The 24,506-nt window shown below is 39.5% G+C and overlaps 1 protein-coding gene across 5 annotated transcripts in view; it reads right to left on the minus strand.

The window, feature by feature from the left end:
- The window catches only part of raph1a (Ras association (RalGDS/AF-6) and pleckstrin homology domains 1a), a 116,467-nt gene that overhangs the window by 38,722 nt on the left and 53,239 nt on the right, over positions 1 to 24,506 (minus strand). For 4 of the 5 annotated variants that reach the window (XM_077728670.1, XM_077728669.1, XM_077728667.1 and 1 more), the window contains 7 exons: positions 24,142 to 24,219; positions 20,443 to 20,517; positions 20,194 to 20,278; positions 10,908 to 11,029; positions 10,741 to 10,806; positions 10,428 to 10,571; positions 9,970 to 10,080 (listed from right to left, as the gene is read on the minus strand). In XM_077728670.1, coding sequence (XP_077584796.1) covers positions 9,970 to 10,080; positions 10,428 to 10,571; positions 10,741 to 10,806; positions 10,908 to 11,029; positions 20,194 to 20,278; positions 20,443 to 20,517; positions 24,142 to 24,219 — 681 coding nt within the window. The remainder of the gene's footprint in view (positions 1 to 9,969; positions 10,081 to 10,427; positions 10,572 to 10,740; positions 10,807 to 10,907; positions 11,030 to 20,193; positions 20,279 to 20,442; positions 20,518 to 24,141; positions 24,220 to 24,506) is intronic. The other variant, XM_077728668.1, reaches the window with a different exon arrangement.

Genomic DNA, 24,506 nt, shown 5'->3' on the forward strand with positions numbered 1-24,506 from the left:
TCTGCATAAAAGAAAAACTTTACAGAAACACACAGAAATTTTGAGTTAGCAGAAGAAGACTGTGTTTTTCAACAGGAAACATGGAGAAGACGCACGAGCAACCCAAGATGAGAACGTCCGTACCAAGTTTGGCTGACCAACCAGCAGACATCAAAATAGCTGAAAAGGAGGATGCAGATCCACCTTTGCACTGAAAGGAGGTTCTCTCAGTGGAAACGTTTGAGGAGACAAGTAAGATCAACTTTTTGACGTGATCAGACGTAGTGGCAAGCACTCCAATCGGGATTGGAAACATTATTGCTCCAGGAGCAATGCCGTAAGCCATAAGGCCATACTTTTGATATTGGTTTTATTGTCTCCATAAAAAGAGTGAAAGTGTTTCAATTGAGACCAAACCTTCTTACAGATAGTTAATGTGAACAATTAGAAAGAAAATTGATAGAAATGGAACTGGATTTCAATTTTATGCCTGACTATTGAAAAATATTGATTAAGAAAGTTTTATAGGAGATGATTGGCAAACTTCAAAGACAATGTATTTTGATAAAAAGACTACTAAATTGGGATGTTTTCAATTTCAAACAACTGAGTTCAATATGCAATGTGATACACATTGAATGAATTGGGACTTGATTACTAAGTTTTTTTTATAAGTAAGGAGTTTTAATTGCTCTAAATGACTCAATTGTGCTAAAATTATTAACCCTGACAAACAAGGGGTGGTTACATCTTATTGGGTTCAATTCTGTTCATAATTATAAATGTGTGCATTTGTTTCTGGATACTAATTGATGTGAATGTAACTGTTGCCTTGAACGGAAAAGCTGTTTTCCTGAGGAGAGGGCAGCCTGATTTGCTTTTTGTATTTTCCTATTTTTGGTATGATTGGTTAATTTGTGAAATTGCAGGAAAGGAAAAAACATATACTTAGTGATCTTAACAAGGAAGCAGTGATCAATATAGAATACCAGTTAGCATATTTAATTTGGACTGATAAGGATTTTAAATTTTCACAAACTATAGTTATAAAATAAGAGAGATTGTTGTGATTTTGTTCATTGGGGTTTTAAGCCCAAACACATAGCGGTAAGCCCAACAAATGACCCAACAAATACAGCCACTGGCAATACAGCCACTGCAAATACAGCCACTTGCAATACAGCCACTGGCAATACAGCCACTGGCAATACAGCCACTTGCAATACAGCCACTTGCAATACAGCAAGCTGTTGACATATGTTGGGTTTATTCTGTTTTACTATTATAATAGTTATATTAATTCATTTCTTTATTAAATCATTCTCTTTCTTTTCTCTGTATTAATTCATTACTTTGTTAAATCATTCTCTTTCTGTTTTTCAAAAGTGTTGAGGTCACACCAAGTCATCTTTAACCTAGACAGCCTGTTCCAGGATGGTTATACAAACAATCCACCCAATCTGGGTCCTTGAGATTTGGTGGGCCCTTGGTGACGAGGACAGGGCTATTCGGACAATAACAAGAATATTGTTATCGTTATGTAACCGTACACTTCGGGTTTTTCTGTATGTAACGATTATATGATTATGATTATATTATATGATTCTTAGGTCAAGGAGGTTGTATAATTACTCTAATCTAAATGTTGTTAGGTCTAGTCCCTGTTTTTGTTATTAGTAAAATACTTTGATTGTTATTGTAGTCCCAGATGTTGTTTTTACTCATACGTGATGGAATGATCAACAACTCTGTAACTTGTGACCATAAGAATGGGACGAAAACGTCTATTCGAGGAGACGTTCGGAAGTTGTAAGGTGACACTTGCTGTAACGCTCCCTTCCGGAGGCTTTTACCTGTTGTATCCATTTCTATTTAATTAAATGTCAATAATTGAATAAGATGTCTTCCTGCAGTTATTGATAATTACGGACGAAGGTAATTATTAATGAACCTGACATTTTGGTCCTTCTGAGCCATGGAGGTCAATATACCGGAGCGAGAACCCAGGCGCTGCTGTTCGACATCTGGTAAGTGACCGTGCGCACGGCGTCTTCAAAACCCTTGGTGGGCCGGAGTTTTTCGACGGGGGCGCCTGGATTCTCGGCGGTTGAAGACTTTTCCTGCTGGAGGGAGACATCTGATGGATCTCGGGTAAGTCCACATTAATGTCTGCATGTTGTGAAGGTGTTTACAAATGCGTTAAAGGGACATTGTATGTGAGGCCCATTGTTGGGCTGGTTTCGCGTCCTGGGTGACGGCGATAAAACCCTGTGTTTATACTAGTCAATGGCAGGTACGGTGGGGCACTTTGCTGGAAAGTGTCCTGTGTCTCAGGGGTAGGCACGAATATATTGTACTAGAGGTACAATATTGGGGCCGGGGAGTGTCCTGTGTCTAAAGGGTAGGCACGAATATACGTTGTATGGTGTTTGTGTGGTTTCTGCAGTAAAATTAGGAAAGGCCTAGGAGATACAGTCGATACAGTCGAATAGATAATAATAATATTAATAATAATAAAAAATTGGTAAGAGTTAACTGTGTGAGGCACACGAACTCACTACAAAAAAGTAAAATATGGGAAACACGTGTTGTAAGGCGGGTTTGGATGACGATCCAAAAAATACGTCTAACTTGTAAGGATTGGAAAAAATTGGAAAGACAAAGCGCTTTAAAAATATTACACAGCTATATTTATGGATAAATAAATATGGGTTTGCTGGCCAGCTTAAAATGCATAGAATACAGGATAATATATGCACTAATGCATAGAGGTAATATACATATATAAATAATATGTGAGTGGATAAAAGTGTAACAGCTTGTTCCACAGACACTAATGGAGGTAATATACATATATAAATAATATGAGTGGATAAAAGTGTAACAGCTTGTTCCACAGACACTAATGGCGAAATAAGGCCGGGGAGAAGTTAAAAATACTATTTTGGGAAAATAGTGGGGGCTCCCTCGGATAACGGGGATATATTTAAGACCGTGGCGGCGGGAAAGTACTGTTTGGTAAGGAAAAAATAGCGGGGCCTCCTCGGCTGACGGGGAAAATATTTACCGAGATAGGTGACGGGCGCGGAGGAAGTTTAACAAAAATAAAGGGAGCTAGAAAATTAATGGGGACACTGGTATTTGATTTGGTTAATCCAGGAATGACGTTTTGTGATTACAATTAAATTGGGTTTTTTTGTGATGCTTGGGCTTGTATAACAACAATTAGAATGGTTATTTCCAAGTGCTGGTGGTGCTTTGTTAATATAACCTATATGTACTGTCAATTTACAGCAATGTGATGGCTTATTGCAGCTTGGTTTTTGATCCCGTCCGCTAACGGGAAGATGGTGTTTAAAAAGACAAAAGAATATATACAAAATGATCATTTAAATGTTTAGCAGGGAATGTCACCTGTGTTTTTATTATGCTCTAGACTTGCCAAAAAAATGTGTCAACTGCGGGGGAAGCGTTTCTGGTGCAGCGGCTGCTGATTAGATGGGAGTGAAACATGTGGGCCGCGGGGCAGACGATTTAACTGTGTTGGGCTTTCGGGAGCGTTCGGACCGTGTAAACGACTAAAATTTTGTGATCCCTTCCGTGAAGACATTATAATAATAATAATTGGCCTTGGGGGTGCTGAAGCAAACTTGAGGGCAGAAAATGGGTTTTTGCCATATTGTTGTGCTTGCAGCATACATATTCTGGATATATGGGGTCTTGGAAAAAATATTGTGATGTAGTTGAATATCGGAAGAGGGGTTAATTTGACGTTTTAATGGTTGTCTTCTCTAAAAAGCGTTGTATTTGGGCACAGGGAAAAAGCTGGTTTGTAAACATAAGATAACAATGCTGTTTTCGCAGCAAGAGTGGAGGTCATAGTTAACGGCTAATTGCGTTTTCTGTTTGGACTTTTCAGAATAAGAACAATACATGGGCTGCAAGAAATGCAAGGTTATGCGAATGCTTTCGCATTGATATTTTGGGTTTTAAAATGAAATGTATTAAGAGGATAGAAAATCTGTTTAGTAAAAGGTTGATTTGGTAAAAAGCTTTGGATTTGGGAAATAGACCAAAATAGTCATTTTTGAGCAATTGTGGATTTCAAAGGGCTCTTAGTTAAAGGAAACTAGCTTTTGGAGGATAAAATAATATTAATACTATTTCAGAATTTTTTGATTATTCAAAATACTTTAATCCAGGAGGGAGGTTGGCTGTTTAAAAGAAAAAAAGGCCAGGATGACAAAATTTACAATATTATGGTATATTGGTGACGATAAGGTTTTTAAAACATTAAAGTTTGTAATTAGGAATTGTCTAACAAAAGGTTGATTTCTCTCATTTAATTGTTGTAGATTTTTGTTTTGGTAACAGGCTATGGGAAATGACTCTTGTCTTAAGTAAACATCATATGAGGTGATTTACAAAGTATAGTAGGTATTAAATTATTTGGCTGTTAACGACATCAGATGGGAAATTTACAATGCAATAGTGGCATGATAAAATTCATGGCATTCATCCAAATAATTAGGTGAATTGTAAATAAAATAATTGGTTTAGGATGAGCATATTTTCCCTAAGAATGGAGTAACATGGAATGTTTTTCAAAGTGCACTTGAAAGAACATTGTCTGTTGTCCTGGCAGGAGGAAATATGCTTTGTCACAGGTCATATTGATGACTTTAAGGATATTACAGATTGGATAAGCATTGGTCAATTGATACAACCAAAAAACGTTGCTTTTTACGGCTTTAAGGGCATGCAAATTGGTGAGAACTTTAGCAACGATGAGGTTAATACGCCTGAATGTTACAGTGATAACGAGTGACAATAACAAGCTTAGATAAGGGAGGGAAAGGAGAAATTCTCCAAATTCCAGAATCTGGCTTAGAAACAGGTTATGTTAGTCGTTTTGGGTTTTTGACAGGATGTGGTAGTACATTAATTCTGGGAAATTTTGGGAAATTGGGGACCCCATATCTAAAACAAGTTTGAGACAAATGTGTAAATAGGCTCTATTTGGCGCTGGATGCACGAATTCTAGTGGGGCCTTTCATGTTTTGAAACAAGTGACGCTTTAGGTAGATGGGTTGTCTATGAACAAAATGGGATGGGGGAAATTCGCTTACAAATTCGGCGTGTTATCTTGGTTCATAGAATTTGGAGTCAAGGTGACGTAATAAAGGCCATAGGCGTCATGTTGTATAAATTAGGCGTGGATGAATTTGTTTTACAAATGGGGGAGATTATCTTATCACCTGAAACAAGTAGAAACAAAATTGGATGGCCGCATTAAAAGGTGATTGGCATGCTATTAGAGGGAATTGGGATTTTCCAAAAACATGATAGGGGGCCATTAGGTCATGGCGGCTGTAAAAAATAAAAACTTTAGATGTGAAACTATTCCCACCTCAATTCGGGGAACAAACAGGTAAACTGATAGCATTAAAAAGGATATAACTTTGTGTGAAACTTGAAGGTAATTTTTTTACAAACGGTTAAAATGCTAGAGTGGGGGTGTGTATATTAAAGGATCTACTAATGAATGCGGGGTGGATCCAGACTTTCCGGAATGTGGGGTATTCATGGCGTCCTCGAGAATTTGTGGATTTTCTCCGGGTACTCCAGTTTACTCCCACAAAATGCTAGACTGGTTGAACACACTAAATTCTTCTGTTTATGAGTGTGAGCGTGAATGATAGTTTGTCTTTTTGTGTTTTTTGATTGGCAGACCACCGAGACATAATCTATCAATAAAAGATCAATAAAGAAAATAATTTGGGCTTGAGTCAAGGGAAGACCTATGTCTCGACAAGGGGGAGGTGGCCTTGCTACAACGGCACTACAAGGCTTAGGGTTTAAATCTATATGCATACCCACATATCCATTTCAAAAAATACATATAGATTTTATTTTATTTTTATTAGCTCCCATTTTGTTAATATAATAGTTGTCTACCATCCACAATTGGCGGACCTTATATGAAGTCCTGTTTGGTAGACCTTACAAATTGTTATTATTCACCACACAATGACAATTGGATGATGAGGCGAATCTATCAGGAAAAAAAAAAACGCACACACCAAATTTAGACTATCAGAGGGAGATTTTGCTTGTCAACAGGAAACGGACGAAGCGACGGTGATTCTTGAAGACTGGATGCTGATAAGCAGCATAAAAGAAGAAACATCGGAGCAACGCAAAGTGGGAGGGTCCTTGTTACTGAAAGGGGACACGGATGCACCTTTCCCACAGTAAGAAGGTTGTCTAAATTGAAACGTTTCAAGAGGAAAACTCCCTAAACAAAGACAAAAAGTCATGTTGAAAACAATTATTGCTTTTGGGGCAATGAGATTAATGATGATTGTGATTCTATTCCTTTCCACAGTAGGGTTGTTTTCTCCAGTTGGAGAAAAAGGCGGAGGCGTTTCAATTGAGGATACACCTTCTTACGGGAGGGTAAACCGAGAAACATACACATTTACATTTAATTAACATTACCTACTAAATCAAATTTCCACATTGAAAATATATATATATTTGGACTCGGCGACGTCCCGGTTGCCATACAAAGGGGCAATCTATGGTGGGAAATATGTGTGGTACATTAACAGCAAAAAATTGAAGATTGGGAAAAGCCTTGTTGCAGAAATTGGTCAAGATTGGAAAGCTTGGACTGACATATTAACCTGTGAAAATTTATTTCTGAAACAGGGATTTCCCAAACGGGGGATAATTGGGCGCTGTTAATGGAGTGTAAAGAAGGCAAGCACTATGTGGAGCTACTTTGGTAAAAGGGTGGTCTCAATTGAAACATTGAGGGGACGGGTAAGATAAACTTTCTGACTTAATAAGATACGGGAAACACCAATATTAATTGAAAAGATTATTGCTCAGCAAGCAATACCATAAAACTATAGGGAACTCTTTTATATTGGGTTTGACGTCTCCATATGGTTTCAATTGAGACTAAACCATCTTACAAAGGATTAGGATAACCTACCAGACAAGGGAAAATACGATGGGATCTAACAACTCCCTCAATCACCATTCATTTGGGGAAAAGTGTTTTTACAAATGAAAAAACGTGTCCTACTTGGCAAGAAAAAATATTGAAGCAGTGTTTATCCTGTTACGCGGTAAATAGGAAGTCAATTTTTCCACTGTTTAATCATTTTACCTGCTTAAACCTTACAGGGCATGGTCTGAAGCTGGGGGCGATAAATGAGACGTGGTGTACCGGCGTTCTAAAACAAACTACACCCCTGATACCACGTTCTGGCCTACGGTGGCGGGGTGGTAGATAAATTATACGACTCCTGCCGAAACGCGGCAGGACTAGGTACTTTGGTCTCACTGCTCTTACCGGTGTCTGTTTTTCCATCCACAGTGGAGGAGATACAATTGGCGGCTCATAATTCGGCTGAAGGGTCGACCCTCCCGACATCGTCGAGAGGCATGGAGGGAAGGAGATCCAACATACATTGATGCGATTGGCATCCCCCGGGGCGTACCAGATGAGTATAAGCTGGCTAATCAGATCGCAGCAGGTTGGGAGTCTATCTTCCTTCTAATCACCCCAAACAAAAATGTGGATAGAATAAATTACTTACATTACAATGTCCAAAACTTGGAAATTATGTTAAACAGGGATTTGTGGCCATGAAGGAACAACTGGCAGCTACCAGTCTGATGGCGTTCCAGAATCGCATAGCGGTGGATATGATCCTTGAAACAGGGGGCGTGTGTGCAATGTTTGGAAAACAATGTTACACCTTCATACCGAACAACACGTCACCCAGTGGATCTCTCACCAGGGCCATTACTGGCCTGCAAACACTGAACCGCAATATGCAAGAGCACTCTGGAGTAGATACGTCCGCATTGTCAGATTGGTGGGATAAGACCTTTGGAAAATCTAAAGATTTGGACTATAGGCACAATTACCGCTATCCTAACATTGTGTGGGTGATGTAGTATCCCCTGTTTGCGCTCCTTGCTAAGCCGACTTATAACTACTGCAATGGCCCCTACAAATTCTAAAGTACATGAGTTGTATCTTATGGGACGGTTTGGGGAAAGCAGTGAGGTCCAGGAGTACGGTAAATCCGAGGACCAATTGGACGAATATAATTATGTTTTTTCTCTTTCAGACCAGCCATGGGAGTAAGGAGTAGGCGGGAAAAATCACAGTCACCCGACATTACCATTTAGTGATTACTAAGAAATGACTAATAACATACATATTATAAAAACGGGGGAATGTTGGGTTTATTCTGTTTTACTATTATAATAGTTATATTAATTCATTTCTTTATTAAATCATTCTCTTTCTTTTCTCTGTATTAATTCATTACTTTGTTAAATCATTCTCTTTCTGTTTTTCAAAAGTGTTGAGGTCACACCAAGTCATCTTTAACCTAGACAGCCTGTTCCAGGATGGTTATACAAACAATCCACCCAATCTGGGTCCTTGAGATTTGGTGGGCCCTTGGTGACGAGGACAGGGCTATTCGGACAATAACAAGAATATTGTTATCGTTATGTAACCGTACACTTCGGGTTTTTCTGTATGTAACGATTATATGATTATGATTATATTATATGATTCTTAGGTCAAGGAGGTTGTATAATTACTCTAATCTAAATGTTGTTAGGTCTAGTCCCTGTTTTTGTTATTAGTAAAATACTTTGATTGTTATTGTAATCCCAGATGTTGTTTTTACTCATACGTGATGGAATGATCAACAACTCTGTAACTTGTGACCATAAGAATGGGACGAAAACGTCTATTCGAGGAGACGTTCGGAAGTTGTAAGGTGACACTTGCTGTAACGCTCCCTTCCGGAGGCTTTTACCTGTTGTATCCATTTCTATTTAATTAAATGTCAATAATTGAATAAGATGTCTTCCTGCAGTTATTGATAATTACGGACGAAGGTAATTTTTAATGAACCTGACAACATATTTTATATGGTCATTTTTATCAAACTAATAAAAGTCGAATTAATATACTATTAGTATATTTATTGTTATTTCTTGCAAACCAGACAGCTCGCCGATCAGACACATCGAGACGATTAGTATATTGTAATTTCTGTAAATTTTACTTGCTGTTCCCTCTCCCTGTCGATCCCACTTCCTCCCTCCCACTTCCTCCCTCCTCCTTCCCTCCCTCCCTTTTTTGATATTAGTGTTTAAATTTAAATCTCAGTTACAAAACCACTTCAGAACTAATTAATTTTTGTCAGTAAAAATAACACTCTTTAATAGGACATTATTAGAATGTTTCCTCTTTCATTTAATTTCTAAACTGCTTTATCCTCACTAGGTTAACCGGGGGTGTTGGAGCCTATCCCAGCTGACTTCGGGCCAGAGGCGAGGGAGACCCTGTATCGGTGGCCATCCCATCGCAGGCACAGACAGAGGGACAACCATTCACACTCAGCCATACCAAGGCCCAATTCACAATATCCAATCAGCCTATCATGTCTTTGGAATGTGGGTGGAAACCAGAGTACCTGGAGAAAACACAGGCGAGCATGCAACCTCCACAGGTGGACCAACCTGGATTTGAACCCAGGACCCCGGAGCTGTGAGCCCAACGTACTAACCATTCAAGCCGCCGGGCTGCTCACAAAAATGTTTTGACATGAATTCATGGAAATAAGTTTCTTGTTCATTGTGTGCCACTTTTTTAACCTTTAAAAAGTAGAGAAAAAAATTTGGTTCACTTTGATATCAATCATTTTCAAAACAATTATATAAATGGTAAAATTAAAAAGAATCAAATTACTATTAAGAAATAAATTATTATATATTCCAAATTGTAGTTTGAGACTCAAAATGTCCCCTTTCTTGTAATTAAAATACAGCATACCTGGAGCACCATGCAGAAGTCAGTACAATTCAGAAATAAATTATTATATATTCCAAATTGTAGTTTGAGACTCAAAATTTCACCTTTCTTGTAATTAAAATACAGCATACCTTGAGCACCATGCAGAAGTCAGTAGGAGCTTTGTACTTGCTCTTGAAATCTTGACCATGGAAGACATTAACATGGTCCAATTGGAGAAAACATGCAAGGTCTCTGGACGACTGCACACACAAATTTTAGCCATTTTTTATGAGAAATCACATTTTGTTTTTTCCCTTTAACTTATGTACACATGCATACAGTGCAGTGATTTCAGTTATTGCTGCCAAATATGGCACAACCCATAATTAGTTTCAGGGGGAAATTACTTCTTCAGAGGGCCAGACACGTTTTACATTTTTTTCTGCCTTTGTAAATAAAATCATCATTCACAAACTGCATTTTCTATTTCCTTGGGTTTTCTCTGTATCATACTAATATTGGTTTGATGATCTAAAACCTTTGTGTGTGATAAATATGTAAAAAACACAAAATACTTTATCACGCCACAGATTGTCCACATACACACCTTGGCTTTTCCTTTAGGTACATAGTAGATACCAGAAGCTCTCAGTAGGAAGTAACGTTTCTTCCAGGACTTTTTTCCATCCTCCTTCAGCCAGAGTACACCCTCCATCTCTGGGACAGACACTGAGTTGCCACCAAAACACTCCTGAAAAACGGACACAAAATTGAAAAGGTTAGTGAGAGGTGATAGCAGCTGTCCTTATTTTTATTATTCATCAGACTTTCCCAAACACTTTAGCACAGGTCACTGGGGAGGTCTTCATATATAAGTATTTAGGGTTGCAGCTGCAACGCTGCATGCCCCATCAACTAACCTCTAAGAGAGCCTCTTTGTTTCGTTCTGCCATTTCACACGTTTCCTTCCGCCCCAATAAATAATTCTGCATTATACAAAACAATCAAGGTACCAAGAGTGGATTAAAAAATAGATGTTATGAATAGTTTCTGTTTGCGGGGGGGGGCAATTTTAACTGTTAAATACCTGTGGGTTCTTGAACAGCGCATACTTCTCAATGCGTTCCGTGAACATAAGTCGGTTTTGGCTGTCTCTGGTCCAGTTCAGCAGGTTCTCAACCAAGTTTTCATGATCTTCAAAGACGCGCTCTGAAAAGAGTTGTTGACATAGTAATATGATACACACTATAAATATTTGATTTAGATTTTTTCCAAGACAAGAGCATGTGTAAAGGCAATTGAGCGAAAGACATAAATTACATTAAAAAAGAGAAAAATAGAAAAAATGCAAAAGACAATGAACTTTGAGGCTTCAGTGTTCTCGTTACCTCTGCGTCCTGCGTCTGATACGCACAGCTTTTCTTCCAGACGCACAATTTCAAGTAATGTGCTTTTTTCGGACGCAAAGAAATTTTTATCAAAAAAAAACCAAAACACATATATATCCGATAGCAAACCAATTTATTCCACATAATCTTTGCGAAATAATTCTCGCGTGAACGAGACTAGCAGACACCAGCAGACGAAGGAGAGGAAGCGATCGCAAGAGTTTCGTAATAGTGTAAGAAAGATAAAAAATGTTTCAGAAAAAGCAAAACAGTCTGGATAGTTATTTCGCAGTTAAAAATACAACTAGTAAGAAAAGAACTGCAGAAGATTCGATCGATGATCATGAAGCAAAACGGGGTAAGCAAGGAAAAATACGCACATTTCAAAAGACTTGGTTGCAGCTGTTCGCGTGGTTACGATATGACGAGGAAAATAATTTCATGTACTGTGCTGTTTGTACGGATAACAAGCAGGTAAATGGATTGATCGCGGCAGCTAAATGCACGAATTTTCAAAAATGCACCCTGGATAGACACATAGTTTTGCCCGGACACAAGTTGGCACTGGAAATTCCCACATTGCGAAATAACAACAAAAAAAATCGAACAAAAGGCATCAGCAACAAAAGACAAAGTAGTTACAGCTTTATTGAAAGTTGTACATTGGATGTCCATGGAAGATATATATAATGCTCAAGCAAATTGTACTGGCTGAAAAGTACCCAAGAGACAAGATGAGCAATCTCTGGAAACTGATCAGCCAGCACCACAGTGAAGAGATGCCAAACATGATAAGATTGGCTCAGCTGGCTCTTACATCAGCTGTGCATACAGCTGGCTGTGAGAGAGGTTTTTCTGTGCAGAACAGAATCCTCGCAAAGAAAAGTAACAGGCTGCAAGTGGAAACTCAGCACAAACTGATGGTAGTGCAGCTGGCTAAAAGTGTGAACCATCAAAAGGCCCTGGAAAAGTGGAAAGGCTGCAAAGAGAGGAGGATCTACGAGCTGAAAGACTAGTACAATGATAAATAAACCTTAACCCTAAACCATATAATAAATAAATTAAATCTGAATGTTTATATATCGTTGTTTATGTTTTATTTGCATCCGTAGTATGTTGGGACTCGTGACAAGTTTCCTGGGACGCACAGTTTTCAGACAAGCGAATCCCTGGGACTCGCAGTGTGCCAATTGTAAAATTATCACTGAGGCTTTATTAAATCTAGGATCCCTGAGGCTCCAGAGATCTTTCAAAGCTCTTCCATCTGCTGCTGGATTAAGAATTTTTTAATCAACCGTCCACAAACTGTTAGACTTGGTCCCCACCTCTTTCTCCATTACACTGAGCACTAAATCCCCCCAAGGTTGTGTACTGAGTCCTCTTTTATACTCCCTGTACACATACGACTGTACACCAACCCACTCGTCTAACTCCATCTAATTTGCCAATGACACCACTGTGGTCGGACTCAATTCAGGGGGAGATGAGTTTGCTTACAGAGATGAGGTCAACAAACTGTCTTTGTGGTGTTTGGTGAACAACCTCACACTAAACACCACGAAAACTAAAGCAATAATCCTGGACTTTCGCAAACGCAGCACAGATATGGCCCCGCTCCTCATAAATGGAGTATGTGTAGACAGGGTCCAGTCCTTCAAATTCCTGGGGGTTCACGTCACGGATAAGCTCAGGAGTACTCAGGGGTACTCAGGAGGAACAACTTGGACACTAGACCTCTGGTAACCTTCTATAGAGCCAATGCAGAGAGCATCCTGGTATACTGCATTACAAATAATATGATATTTGCTAATTAAAACATAATTCCCCTATTTTTGAAAATTTTAACTCATTTTTCTCTTAATTGGTAATGATAGTAAACACATTTCATGAACCCCAATTTTTTAGAGTTGTTAAGAGTATTTCCAGTTTAGACAGCAAAAGGATTTAAAATTTCTTGCAATCCACCTTGAGGCCTTCAGTCAGTTCTGCAGGCTCTGCTGCATAAAACAAGCGACTATAAAATTGTTGCTTTAACCGATCAGAATTCGATTTGGCGACACCAAGGCTTTCTCGCAGGCGTAGGGAAAAGGCATTGCCTTTTTGCAGGCGTAGGGATACGACATTGCTTTCACCAACTATGATTGGAGGGTGATAAAGTCAGAGCTACCAAACTGTACCTGGAGCGAGCTGCACAGGCAAATATATTGTTGAGTGGATTTAATAGTGGCTTTGTCAACCCACAATGGCTGAAGGAGGAGAAGAAATGGCATTTTCAAGACGGACTTTTCAAGAAAAAAAAGCTGGACATCATTAAGGTCGGACAACCAACATTTCCAGCACTAAATTGAATAAAAACATTTGCCAGAAATATGACAGGATAGGCCCGACTTTCAGCATTGGCTTCGATGGCGATAGAAAAGGAGGAAATAAAGGAGGATAGATATCTTGTACAGGTAAAAAATATTTTTGGTGAGTTAAATATGGCTATATTCCTAAATAATATTTCATTGTATGAGGTTATTATTGGTGCGTTTTTATGTGTCACAGCTGCAGTAGAGGTTTCATAGCCCTAAAATAGTTTTTGAGGGTTGGATTGATTCCGACAGCTGAAGGCATCGCTAGGAAATTCACGGACTGCTGCCACTGTGCAATAATATGATCTTATACCACTGTCTTCAACATTTGGGGCTTCAGTGCATCATTTTTTTTTAAATAGGCCAAAAAATGAGACATGATGACAGTGACCGAAAAAGTGAGGTTGCTACATATGCTATAGTCGTAACATGCCATTTCAGCATTAATGTAAAAAATATAATTAAACACAGTGATCCTTCAGTTATCGCGGTTAATGGGGACCGGGACGACCCGCGATAAGTGAATTTCCAAAAAGTAGGGATGCCCCTTCAAAAATGCTTAATTTAATTTAAAAAAATTTTTTTACCCCATCTGTATACATTACACCATATAGAATACGGGTAGAGAGAGAGAGAGAGTGAAATTCATGTTATAACAAAAAAAAACTAAAATATGTTGTCTCAATGTAATATTTTTATTTTAATTTTATTTATTTTTTCCCAAAAAAAGACATGAAGCTCTGAATTCGCGGTGCCTGGACCAGTGTATACTTATTGATATTTTTACATGTAATTTTGTATAGGCGCGAAAACATGTATGCAGTAATTAGAACTGTCAACCTCCGTTCACCCCATTTCAGGAGTGACCTTGTCCCATTTGCTGAAGTTTTGCCGGAGTGAACACGATTCACGCAGAATCAATATGCGGTGAAGTCACACGACGAATCATCCGTGAGAACTTGTAACTTGGATGATTCAAAATGTTACCGAATTCTTCCAGTTTATAGTGCAGTTGAATCAAGATGGCGGAAGCCATAGCGGTGGTGTGAATTTTGAGGCATCTATATGGGAAATTTGATACTTTGACAACGTTTGGGATTTCCGGAGTTTAGGGAGGTTGTCCGTAGTCCCACAGTTTGCCTTTATTTCTGGGAAAACTCCTGAAATTCCAGAGTAGTTGGCAGCTCTGAGTAATTAGGTGTGATCCTATTTTATCTGTGATATTCGAGGGAGTACTGTATATTTTACTGCAGCACCATAATATAAAGCTCCTTATTTAACCAAAAAATGTGAAATGATATGCTTAAAAAGTTAAGCAGGTTTCCTGCTTTGTTAGTAATTGGATTAAAAGGCACCAGTTCATTCGAATAACATCTTCCTGTTCAAGCCTGGGCGACCAGTGTACCAGTGGTTAGCACATCGGCTTCAGTTCTGGGCTCTAGGGTTCCTTCCCAGGTCAGGACTCTGTGTGGAGTTTGCATGTTCTCCCGGGGCCTACGTGTTTTTCTCCGAGTATTCCAGTTTCCTCCCACATCCATAAAACATGCAGGGTAGAATGGTTGGACACTTTAAATTGCCTCCAAGCTATGAGTGTTCCGTCTGAATGAATGTTCAAGCGTGCCTTTTAATGGTTTGTTTCCGATAATATGATATTTTTTTCCTCCCAGTTTCTTTATATGCACCAATTGATTACTGGCTTTAAGATGTGGGTTACATCACACACATTACAACACATGTTGGGGTTATTCTAGGATACTATTATAAATATGAGCATAAATCATTATATGTATATATGAATATGTGCTATATGCAACGGAGACAAGCGCTCAGTATAACCGTTACCGAAGGACACTTTCCCCTGCAGCTGGCTCCGAGGACGTTTAATTGTTTTGGCATAGACCAGGGGTGGCCAACCTGCGGCTCCCGAGCCGCATGCGGCTCTTTGCCCGGTTTCATGCGGCTCTTACGTCCACATCAAAGTTTGTATTTGTGTTTTATTTTTATTTGCGTGTGCGCTTCGCTCGAGTTCAATACGGTATTTTCGTCCAATGCGCATGTGCTTGGGATGAAAATACCCCAAAGTTTCCCAGTAGGAGCAAGGTCATTTAAGTAAACGTTTTTAACAGAGTGGGAGAGCTCCCGTGAAGCAGAAGCGACAATGAACGGCGTCGCGCACACAAAAAGTATCCCAAAGATCGAGCGTCGGCTGAAAAAGCCACACCCCTGCGAGGCAGACCAAGGCGAGAGTGCTCAGCCGGGAGCAGCCAATAGGAGAGCGAGGTGTACACCCACGTGGTGGGCGCGCTAGTTAAAAGCCATTCATAATAAATGACAGCTCACAAGGAGCGAATGTTGCGCAAAAATAGGCCCTGATTTTATGACAGAAGTCCCACTAAGTAACATGCATAGTAAAAGAAAAACGCTATTGTAAATTATTATATTTCTGTTTGTGGACTTGGTTGAACTGAGAGTTTGTCTGTGTGAGACAGTGCACACAATGTTCATTGTTGATAATGACTGGCCTGTGCTGTTAGTACTGTAGGAGTCAATTTATGTCATTACTATGCTGGTGTGTGACATTTACAATAAATCTGGCTGAGCAAAGGTATGTGTGATGTGGCTCTTTGCGGTAACACAGTAAAAAATGTGGCTCTTTGCGGTAACACAGTAAAAAATGTGGCTCTTTGCGGTAACACAGTAAAAAATGTGGCTCTTGGTCTCTGACTGGTTGGCCACCCCTGGCATAGACTAAAAAAATGCATGGAAGAAACAAAAAGCCCATGGACTACGTGTATTGATTTAGTAAAATTATATATTAACATCACAACTTCAAATGGATTGACCTCATATGAAGTTCTGTTTGGTAGACCTTACAAATTGCCATTATTCACTACACAATGGGAATTGGATGATGAGGCAAATCTAGCAGACTACATGAGGAAATCTTTAGAAAACCGCACCGAACTTAAGCTACCAGAGGGAGATTTTGATTCTCAACAGGAAACGGACGATGTGACGGCGATTCCTGGAGACTGGGTGCTGATACGCAGCATAAAAAGAGAAACATTGGAGCGACGCGAAGTGGGAGGGCCCATGTCAAGTGTTGCTAACCACACCAACAGCGATCAAAATAGCTGAGAGGGGAACCCGGATCCACCTTTCCCACAGTAGGAAGGTTGTCTCAATTCAAACGTTTCAAGAGGAAAACTCTCTGAGTAAAGACAAAAAGTCATGTTGAAAACAATGATTGCCCTTTGGGCAATGAGATTAATGATGATTGTGATTTTATTCCTCTCCACAGTAGGGCTGTTTTCTCCAGTTGGAGAGAAAGGCGGAGGCGTTTCAATTGAGGATACACCTTCTAATGTAACGGGAGGGTAAAGCGAGCAACATTTACATTTGATTAACATTACCTACTAAATCAAATTTCCAGACAAACATTCGAGATGATACCCCGATCCGATTGAGCACCAAACAATGTTTTGCCTTCCTTACAATAAGTCTGCAGGGATCTTCCCTTCTTGGGAAAATATATTTGGACTCTGCAACATCCCTGTTGCCATACAAGGGATCAACCTAAGGTAGGGAATATGTGTGGTACATAACAGCCCAAAACAGATTGGGAAAGCCTTGTTGCAGAAACTGGTCAAGATTGGAAAGCTTGGACTGTCAGATTGACTTTTGGAATTTATTTCTGAAACAAGGATTTCCCAAACGGGGGATAATTGGGTGCTGTTAATGGAAAATGCAGCTAGTGCTATAAATCAAACCTGCAGTGTAAAGAAGAGGCACTAGCACTACGTGGAGCTACTTTTGTGAAAGGGTGGTCTCAGTTGAAACGTTGAGCGGACGGCTAAGATAAGCTTTCTGATTTAAAATGCGGGAACCACTCCAATATTGATTGGAAAGATTATTGCTCAGCAAGCAATACCATAAAACTATAGGAACTCTTTTATATTGGGTTTGACGTCTCCATATGCGAAAGGTGAAGGGGTTTCAATTGAGACTAAACCATCTCACAAAGGGTTAACACAAATGACCAGACAACGGAAAATACGATCGGATATAACAACTCCCTCAATCACCACTCTTTGGGGAAAGTGTTTTTATAAATTAAAAACGTGTCCTACTTGTACAGAAAAATATTGAAACAGTGTCTATCCTGTTACGCAGTAAATGGCAAGTCAATTTTTCCACTTTAATCATTTCACCTGCTTAAACCTTAAAGGGCATGGTCTGAAGCTGGGGGCGGTAAATGAGACGTGGTGTGCCAGCGTTCTTAAACAAACTGCACCCCTGATACCACATTCTGACCTATGGTGGTGGTCTGGTGGAGATAAATTATACGACTCCTGCCGAAACGCGGCAGGACTATGCGCTTTGGTCTCACTGCTCTTACCAGTGTCTGTTTTTCCATCTACAGTGGAGGAAATACAATTGGCTGCTCAGAAATCTGGTGTGATGGAGGGTCCCTCCCGACGGCGGCATGGAGCGAGGGAGATCCAACATACATTGATGCGATTGGCATCCCTGGGGCGTACCAGATGAGTATAAGCTGGCTAATCAGATTGCAGCAGGATGGGAGTCTATTTTTCTTCTAATCACCCCAAACAAAAATGTGGATAGGATAAATTACCTGCATTACAGTGTCCAAAAACATAGAAATTATACTGAACAGGGATTCGTGGCCATAAAGGAGCAACTGGCAGTTACCAGTCTAATGGCGTTCCGAGATCGCATAGCGGTGGATATGCTTCTTGCAGAGCAAGGGGGCCTGTGTGCAATGTTTGGAAAACAATGTTGCACCTTCATATCGAACAACAATTCACCCGGCGGGTCCCTCACCAAGGGCCATTAGTGGCCTGCAGACCCTAAACCGCAATATGAAAAAGCATTCTGGAGTAGAATTATCCGCTTGGACAGACAGGTGAGATGGGACAAGACCTTTGGAAAATAAAAGGATTTGGCCATATATGTTGTGTTTTCTGTAGCTGTTTTTGCTACTACCTTGATATTGTGTGGGTGCTGTCTTATCCCCTGTTTACGCTTCTTGCTAAGCAGACTTATAACTACTGCAATTGCCCCTACAAATTCCAAATTGCACAAATTATATACTCCGCTTATGAAACGTACCGGGGAGAGCAGTGAAGTCCAGGAGTATGGGAGTTCCGAGGACAAATTTGTGAAAATTATTATGTTCTTTCTCTTTCAGACCATCCATCCGAGTAAGGAGCAGGCGGGTAAAATTGAGGCAGTCAAATGACATTCCCTTTTGTATTTGCCTTAGAATAATTAATAGCAAACATATAATAAAAAGAGGGGAATGTTGGGGTTATTCTGGGGTACTATACGTGAGAGCATTAATCATTATATCAAAAAGATGTGTACCCATCAGTTTCGAAAAAGTTTCCATTGTTACGCATCTTTTTGGGTCACCCTGTATGTATATATTAATATGTGCTTGCAACGGAGACAGACGCTCAGTATAACTGTTACCGAAGGACATTTCCCCCTGCAGCTGGCTTCGAGGACGTTTAATTGTTAATTGCCCAGTCGCGGGCTTCAAGGACTGTTGATCTGGGTTTGCAATGAAGAGCCGTGAAGGACTCTTGATTCCAGTAGATGGCTACCAATCAGCTCCTGGGATACTCGCATATTGTTCTTACATCGTGACGCCCTTTTCGCTTCTTTATGGAATTGTTTTGTTGAATGAAGGCTTGTTTGTTTAAATTCCAATGGAGTTTGTTTTTAGTTTCCCCTCAATTGTTATTATTGAATACCTGATGTTATGATTGTCGCAGATGTTGTTTTTTCTTAAGCAGTTGGATTAATCAATAACCTTATAATTGTTTGGATTTATGGCCTTAAAGCTGTACGTAAATTACCGTACGGTGGAACCATTTGGCGGCGGAGACGAGGTCGGAATGTTCTCGTTTGATCAAGCTAATCATCAGAGATACCAATTTAATTGAATGTCAATAATTAAATCAGATGTCTGCCTGCAGTGTTTTATAATTATATTCAAGTATAATTATTGATGAACCTCACAACACAGAACCTACATAAAGATTGTGGCCACCGGATGTGTGTGTCAAAGAGTGTCATGTGGAGCTGATTTTACTTGTGTGTAGTATAAACTGATTGTACGGTGTATGTGTACGCCTCCAAAAGCACTCTCTTCCAAATACCCCTCAAGGGTGTGTGCAGTTTTTCTTGCTACTGCAGATTTGAGTGCTTGCAGCCTTTGTAAAAAGCAAAGGAAAAGCTGACGACTGTATTCAGGATTCAATACATTTTCACATAAAGAAGTTAAAAAGTTGATTCTGTGCTGTGTGTCTCTCATAAGTGTCATTGTTTATCTTCAACCTACACAAGGGATTAAAGATGGAATTTGGCCCTCGGCTACTATCTTACATATTTACATATATGTTAATTAACATGAATATAAATATGCTCCTTAATGTGCTGTCGCTTATTAAATAAATAAATCAAAACAAAAATTTCTAATGGGAAAAAAACTAAGGAATTAGATACGACATTGCTCAATGTTGACGATAAAAGGGTGTTTAGGAACACTGAAATTTACCAAGTTCTTAATGAAAGTGACCACCAAAAATCTGTGTTTTCTTACCTATTTGCAGGTCATTGATAGTTTCCACCAGTGACCAGTCTGGACTGTAACCGCAGTGCGACTTCTCCAGTAAATTGTCAAGAACCTGAAAACATGGATACATTTCACTCACTCCATCACACAGTTCAGTTATAAAATTAACATTAAATATATAGCCCACCATTTGGGAAGGTTGAAATATTAAGATTAGGTGTGCATATTAATTTTATTATTCATTGTCATGCTAACAGGAGCAGATGGGAGTTGTACCTGTCTTACTGTTTGCCTCTCGTCTACCATCATGGTCTTTGAGCTTTCGTCTGACAAATGAACGCGAATCACTAACTGTGGAGACAAAAACATCCTTCATTATACACGAAAAAGGACGAGATGGTGGGGGGTGCTCAATCTTATCCCAGACTACTATGGGGATCAAGAGGGGGGGGGGGGGGGGGGTTACCATGAATTGGTGGTCAACCATTCACAGGGCACAAGGAGACAAACAACCATACACACAATCACACCTAGTGACAATTTAGAGAGTTCAAACAGCCTGCCTTGCATGTTTTCGGGATATGGAAGGAAACCAGAGGAGCCGGAGAAAACCAGGCAAGCCCGAGGAGAACATGCAAACTGCAGACATTGAAGACCGACCTGGGATGGAACCCTCCACCAAAGAGCGGTGAGGGCGAGGCGCTAACCACTTGGGCCGGACAGTATAGAAACATGATCAATGAAAATCATTCACCTTTTTTAATGTTTTTTGTTTCATGGCGCATTTAGGGTTCTGAGTATCAAGAAAACAGATAGTCGTACCTCTTCATTTGACCGCTCGTCATATACCATTCTTGTCTTACGATGGAAATCTCGATAAAATAATTCGCCTGAGATACGATCAAAATTTTGTGTTGTGACCAAGCCAGGTGGCCATGACATGAGGCTGTATATCATTGTAACGCACTGTCTTTTTTGACGTATTTCTTTCGTGTGTAACAATATCTACGAGCACCGAACGTTTTATTCTGACTAGTTTCGATCAAGAAACGCGCATGTGCGGGCAAAAAGAGGCCTTTCTGGGTGATGATATATACTTGTGCATACAACGCCGATAGGCAATTGCACTCTTTTTCAGAATAAAACTTCATTACTCACAATAAATATGTGGGTAAGCTCAGCTGTTGCATTTCCTGTTATTATTATCTAATATTAGGAGTATTATATTACTTCTCGTTCACTGCTCATAAGAACATCAGCGGTATAATGGCTCGCAATTCCCTCTTTTTAATATTTCTGGTCGCAACTCTCTCATAGGCGCCGTTCAAAGCAGTTGCGACCAGAGATATTACAAGCGGGGAGTTGCGAGCACTTGGTTAGGTTAGAACTGTTTATATAATGAGCAGCGGAGCGATCGCTAATACTATCCTTGGCAAGTAGTAGTGCGTTATCCTCTTGTGAGGACATTTGTGTGCATCATTTTCGGAATATTTTGAAAGGAATACGTAGTACAACAGCAAACAGCCCATCGATAGCGAACGTGAGGTTGGAGCCGTGGCAAACAACTAACCCGGCCAGAACAAAGGTAAAAAAATTAAAAAAAGATTAAAACAAAGTTAGAATTCGATTTTGTGTAGTTACATTGAACGTATGTTTGAGTGTGCCGGTATACATTAATTCAAGTTAATTTAAATTTGTTTTTTTCCGTTTACCAGTGCGATGTCGTGGAAAGAAAAACTCAAATCAGGGAAGGCTTCAGTCAAATCATGAGGTATAAAATATACAGTTGTAAGAAAAGGTGTACGGACCCTAAATAATTTAAAAAATGTGCCTTCATATAGATTAAATGGTTGTGTAAATATGCAATTTGAGTTAAATATAAACAGTGATATTTTAAAAGTGAAACTAATTTACTAATAGGTGTTACAGAAAGTGTGCAATAATTATTGAAACAATAAAAGCCAGGTGCTTTACATTTTGGCACTTTAAAAAACTTGATGAATGTGGATCCTCTTTTTGCAAAAATGACAGCCTAACTTGCTTTTTACTGCTTCCAATGGGGATCTTGATTCTAGTAGAAGGTATTTTTCTGCATTAAATAACAAATGTTCCTAAAAAATTCAAAATTCATGCTGAAACTTGCAGGCGAAAGGCAGTGGCTGGGCAATGACTGAAATCAGGTCCGCTTCTTCGGCGCTCAGAGCCACCCAATTCAGCGCTATTTCAATGTCAAAGAAGAATAACATGCCAGATAGTATAAAAGGCCGGGAAGGATAACATCTTGCCTTTTCCTGTATATTTCAGATTTAATTTTGCATTACGCACTTAAGGTCATGGAGGAAGACTGCACGAGCCTATTCCAGCTTTCTTATATGGAATCGTCGATTGAAAATCCCCTTTAAGCGTCATGGGCCATCCAAGGCATCCAATAAGACAAGGAAAAAACGAGACATGATAATAGTAACCGAAAAAGTGACAATGCTAGATATGCTAAAGATGTAACACACCATTGCTGCATAAATGAATCCACCGTGTGTTATAAGAAAACAGGTCCAAAAAAAGCAGCACTCACAAGTCCACATCACCATGCGGTGTGCCGAAAATTTCTCACCAAAAAGTTTCTTCTGCTGCCCCTACGGGGCCTCATGAACATTCCACCAATAATCAATCCAATGCCTCTTTAATCTGGCGAAGAGGATTTGGGACTGAAGCACCCAGAAACCATTTTTTTAATCAATCGGAGGGGAACTATTCTCACTATAAGTACAGTATTTAAAAGTGGATATTAAATTTTTATATTTTAATTCATAGATTATAGATTACAGCCTTTCTTATGCTTGAAGATGTTATATTTAATTAAAACTTTGATAAGCCGCCTTGTGGTGTAGAGTTTCGGTGCGGGCAGGCACGGCTTGATTCCCGCCGGTGGCGGTATGATTGTGAGTGTGGATGGTCAATTCTCTCTATGTGCCCTATGGCTGACTGGCGACCAGTCTAGGTGCAGTCTGCCTTTTGCCAGAAGTCAGCTGGATTAGGCTCCAGAAACGCCCGCAACCTTTTCAATGATGTGCGGTATGGAAGATGAATGAATAAATCAACTTCTTGATTATTTTACTTGTTTACTTATACTTTTGTATAGGCGCGAAACATGTAGTATGGTACGAATATGGTACAATCCTCAACTGCCCCCTACCCAGCGTGTCCAGCATCTCCGAATCCCGTGCCTTACAAAGGCAGAGAGCATTATAAAAGACAATAAACATCCCGGGGGCTTTCACCACTTCAACCTGCTAACCTATGGAAGGCGCTACAGAGCCACAACAGCCAAGAAAAACAGACTGAAGGACAGTTTCTTCCCAAGAGCTATCACCATACTCAACTTGCACCAATGATATAATCAAGACCTATTACTACTACTACTTATACTACTTATTTATTGTGTTGAACACTTATTCATCTATTACCGTATTTACTCGCATATGAGCCCCATGTGGGCATAAGCGGCACCCTTAAAATTGCTTTTAAATTGTTAAATTTAACAATTTATTGAATATAAGCTGCTCCCTAATTCACAATTTTCACCTCCATATTCATGGTTTTAATAGAGTACAAATGTGTTACTTAGAAAGGAAAATCTTGAGAAAATTCATCACACATATTTCTGAGATACTGTATGAATCAAAAGCAGAGTGGATATGGGGGTGAAAATTGTGAATAGGGGGCGGCTTATACACGAGAAATTGTAACATTCAACAAATTTAAGGCAATTTTAAGGGTTAGTACGCACAGGCGGCTTTTATGCGAGTAAATACAATATATATTGATTGTCTATGTGCCTAGATATGAGACTAGATAACAGTACTAAATAAATCCCTGTCATTTAACATTTGTATCAATTATAGACTGGATTAATAAAAGATCGATTGTGTGTAGATGATTTTTGTTTATACCATTATGTGTAAAAACCAAACTTACCTTTTTCACCTGGGCTTCCTTTATTTTCTCCAGGGCGATTCTAATGTTGTCCGCCTTCAATTTTGCAGACTGCTCCTCCTGCACATTCAACAACAGCCCGTCAGTCACATTGAGTAAACAAATGACACACCAAGATGCCAACTATTTTACCTGACTCTTCCAACAGGAATTCATTGTGTTATCGTTCATTCTTTAGTCAGATATATTTTTTCTATGTACTGGTGAATATAAAAGATGCTTCCAAAACATTGCACCAATTCTCCCAAGTGTTGCCAAATTGCCATTCAACATATCAATCCAAGTCACTTGGGTTTCGTCCAGCACAAACGTGAAACACACACGCCACAATAACGGGGCGAGATAAA

The sequence above is a fragment of the Stigmatopora nigra genome, chromosome 11, assembly GCF_051989575.1.
Source record: "Stigmatopora nigra isolate UIUO_SnigA chromosome 11, RoL_Snig_1.1, whole genome shotgun sequence".
Taxonomy (NCBI): Eukaryota; Metazoa; Chordata; class Actinopteri; order Syngnathiformes; family Syngnathidae; genus Stigmatopora; species Stigmatopora nigra.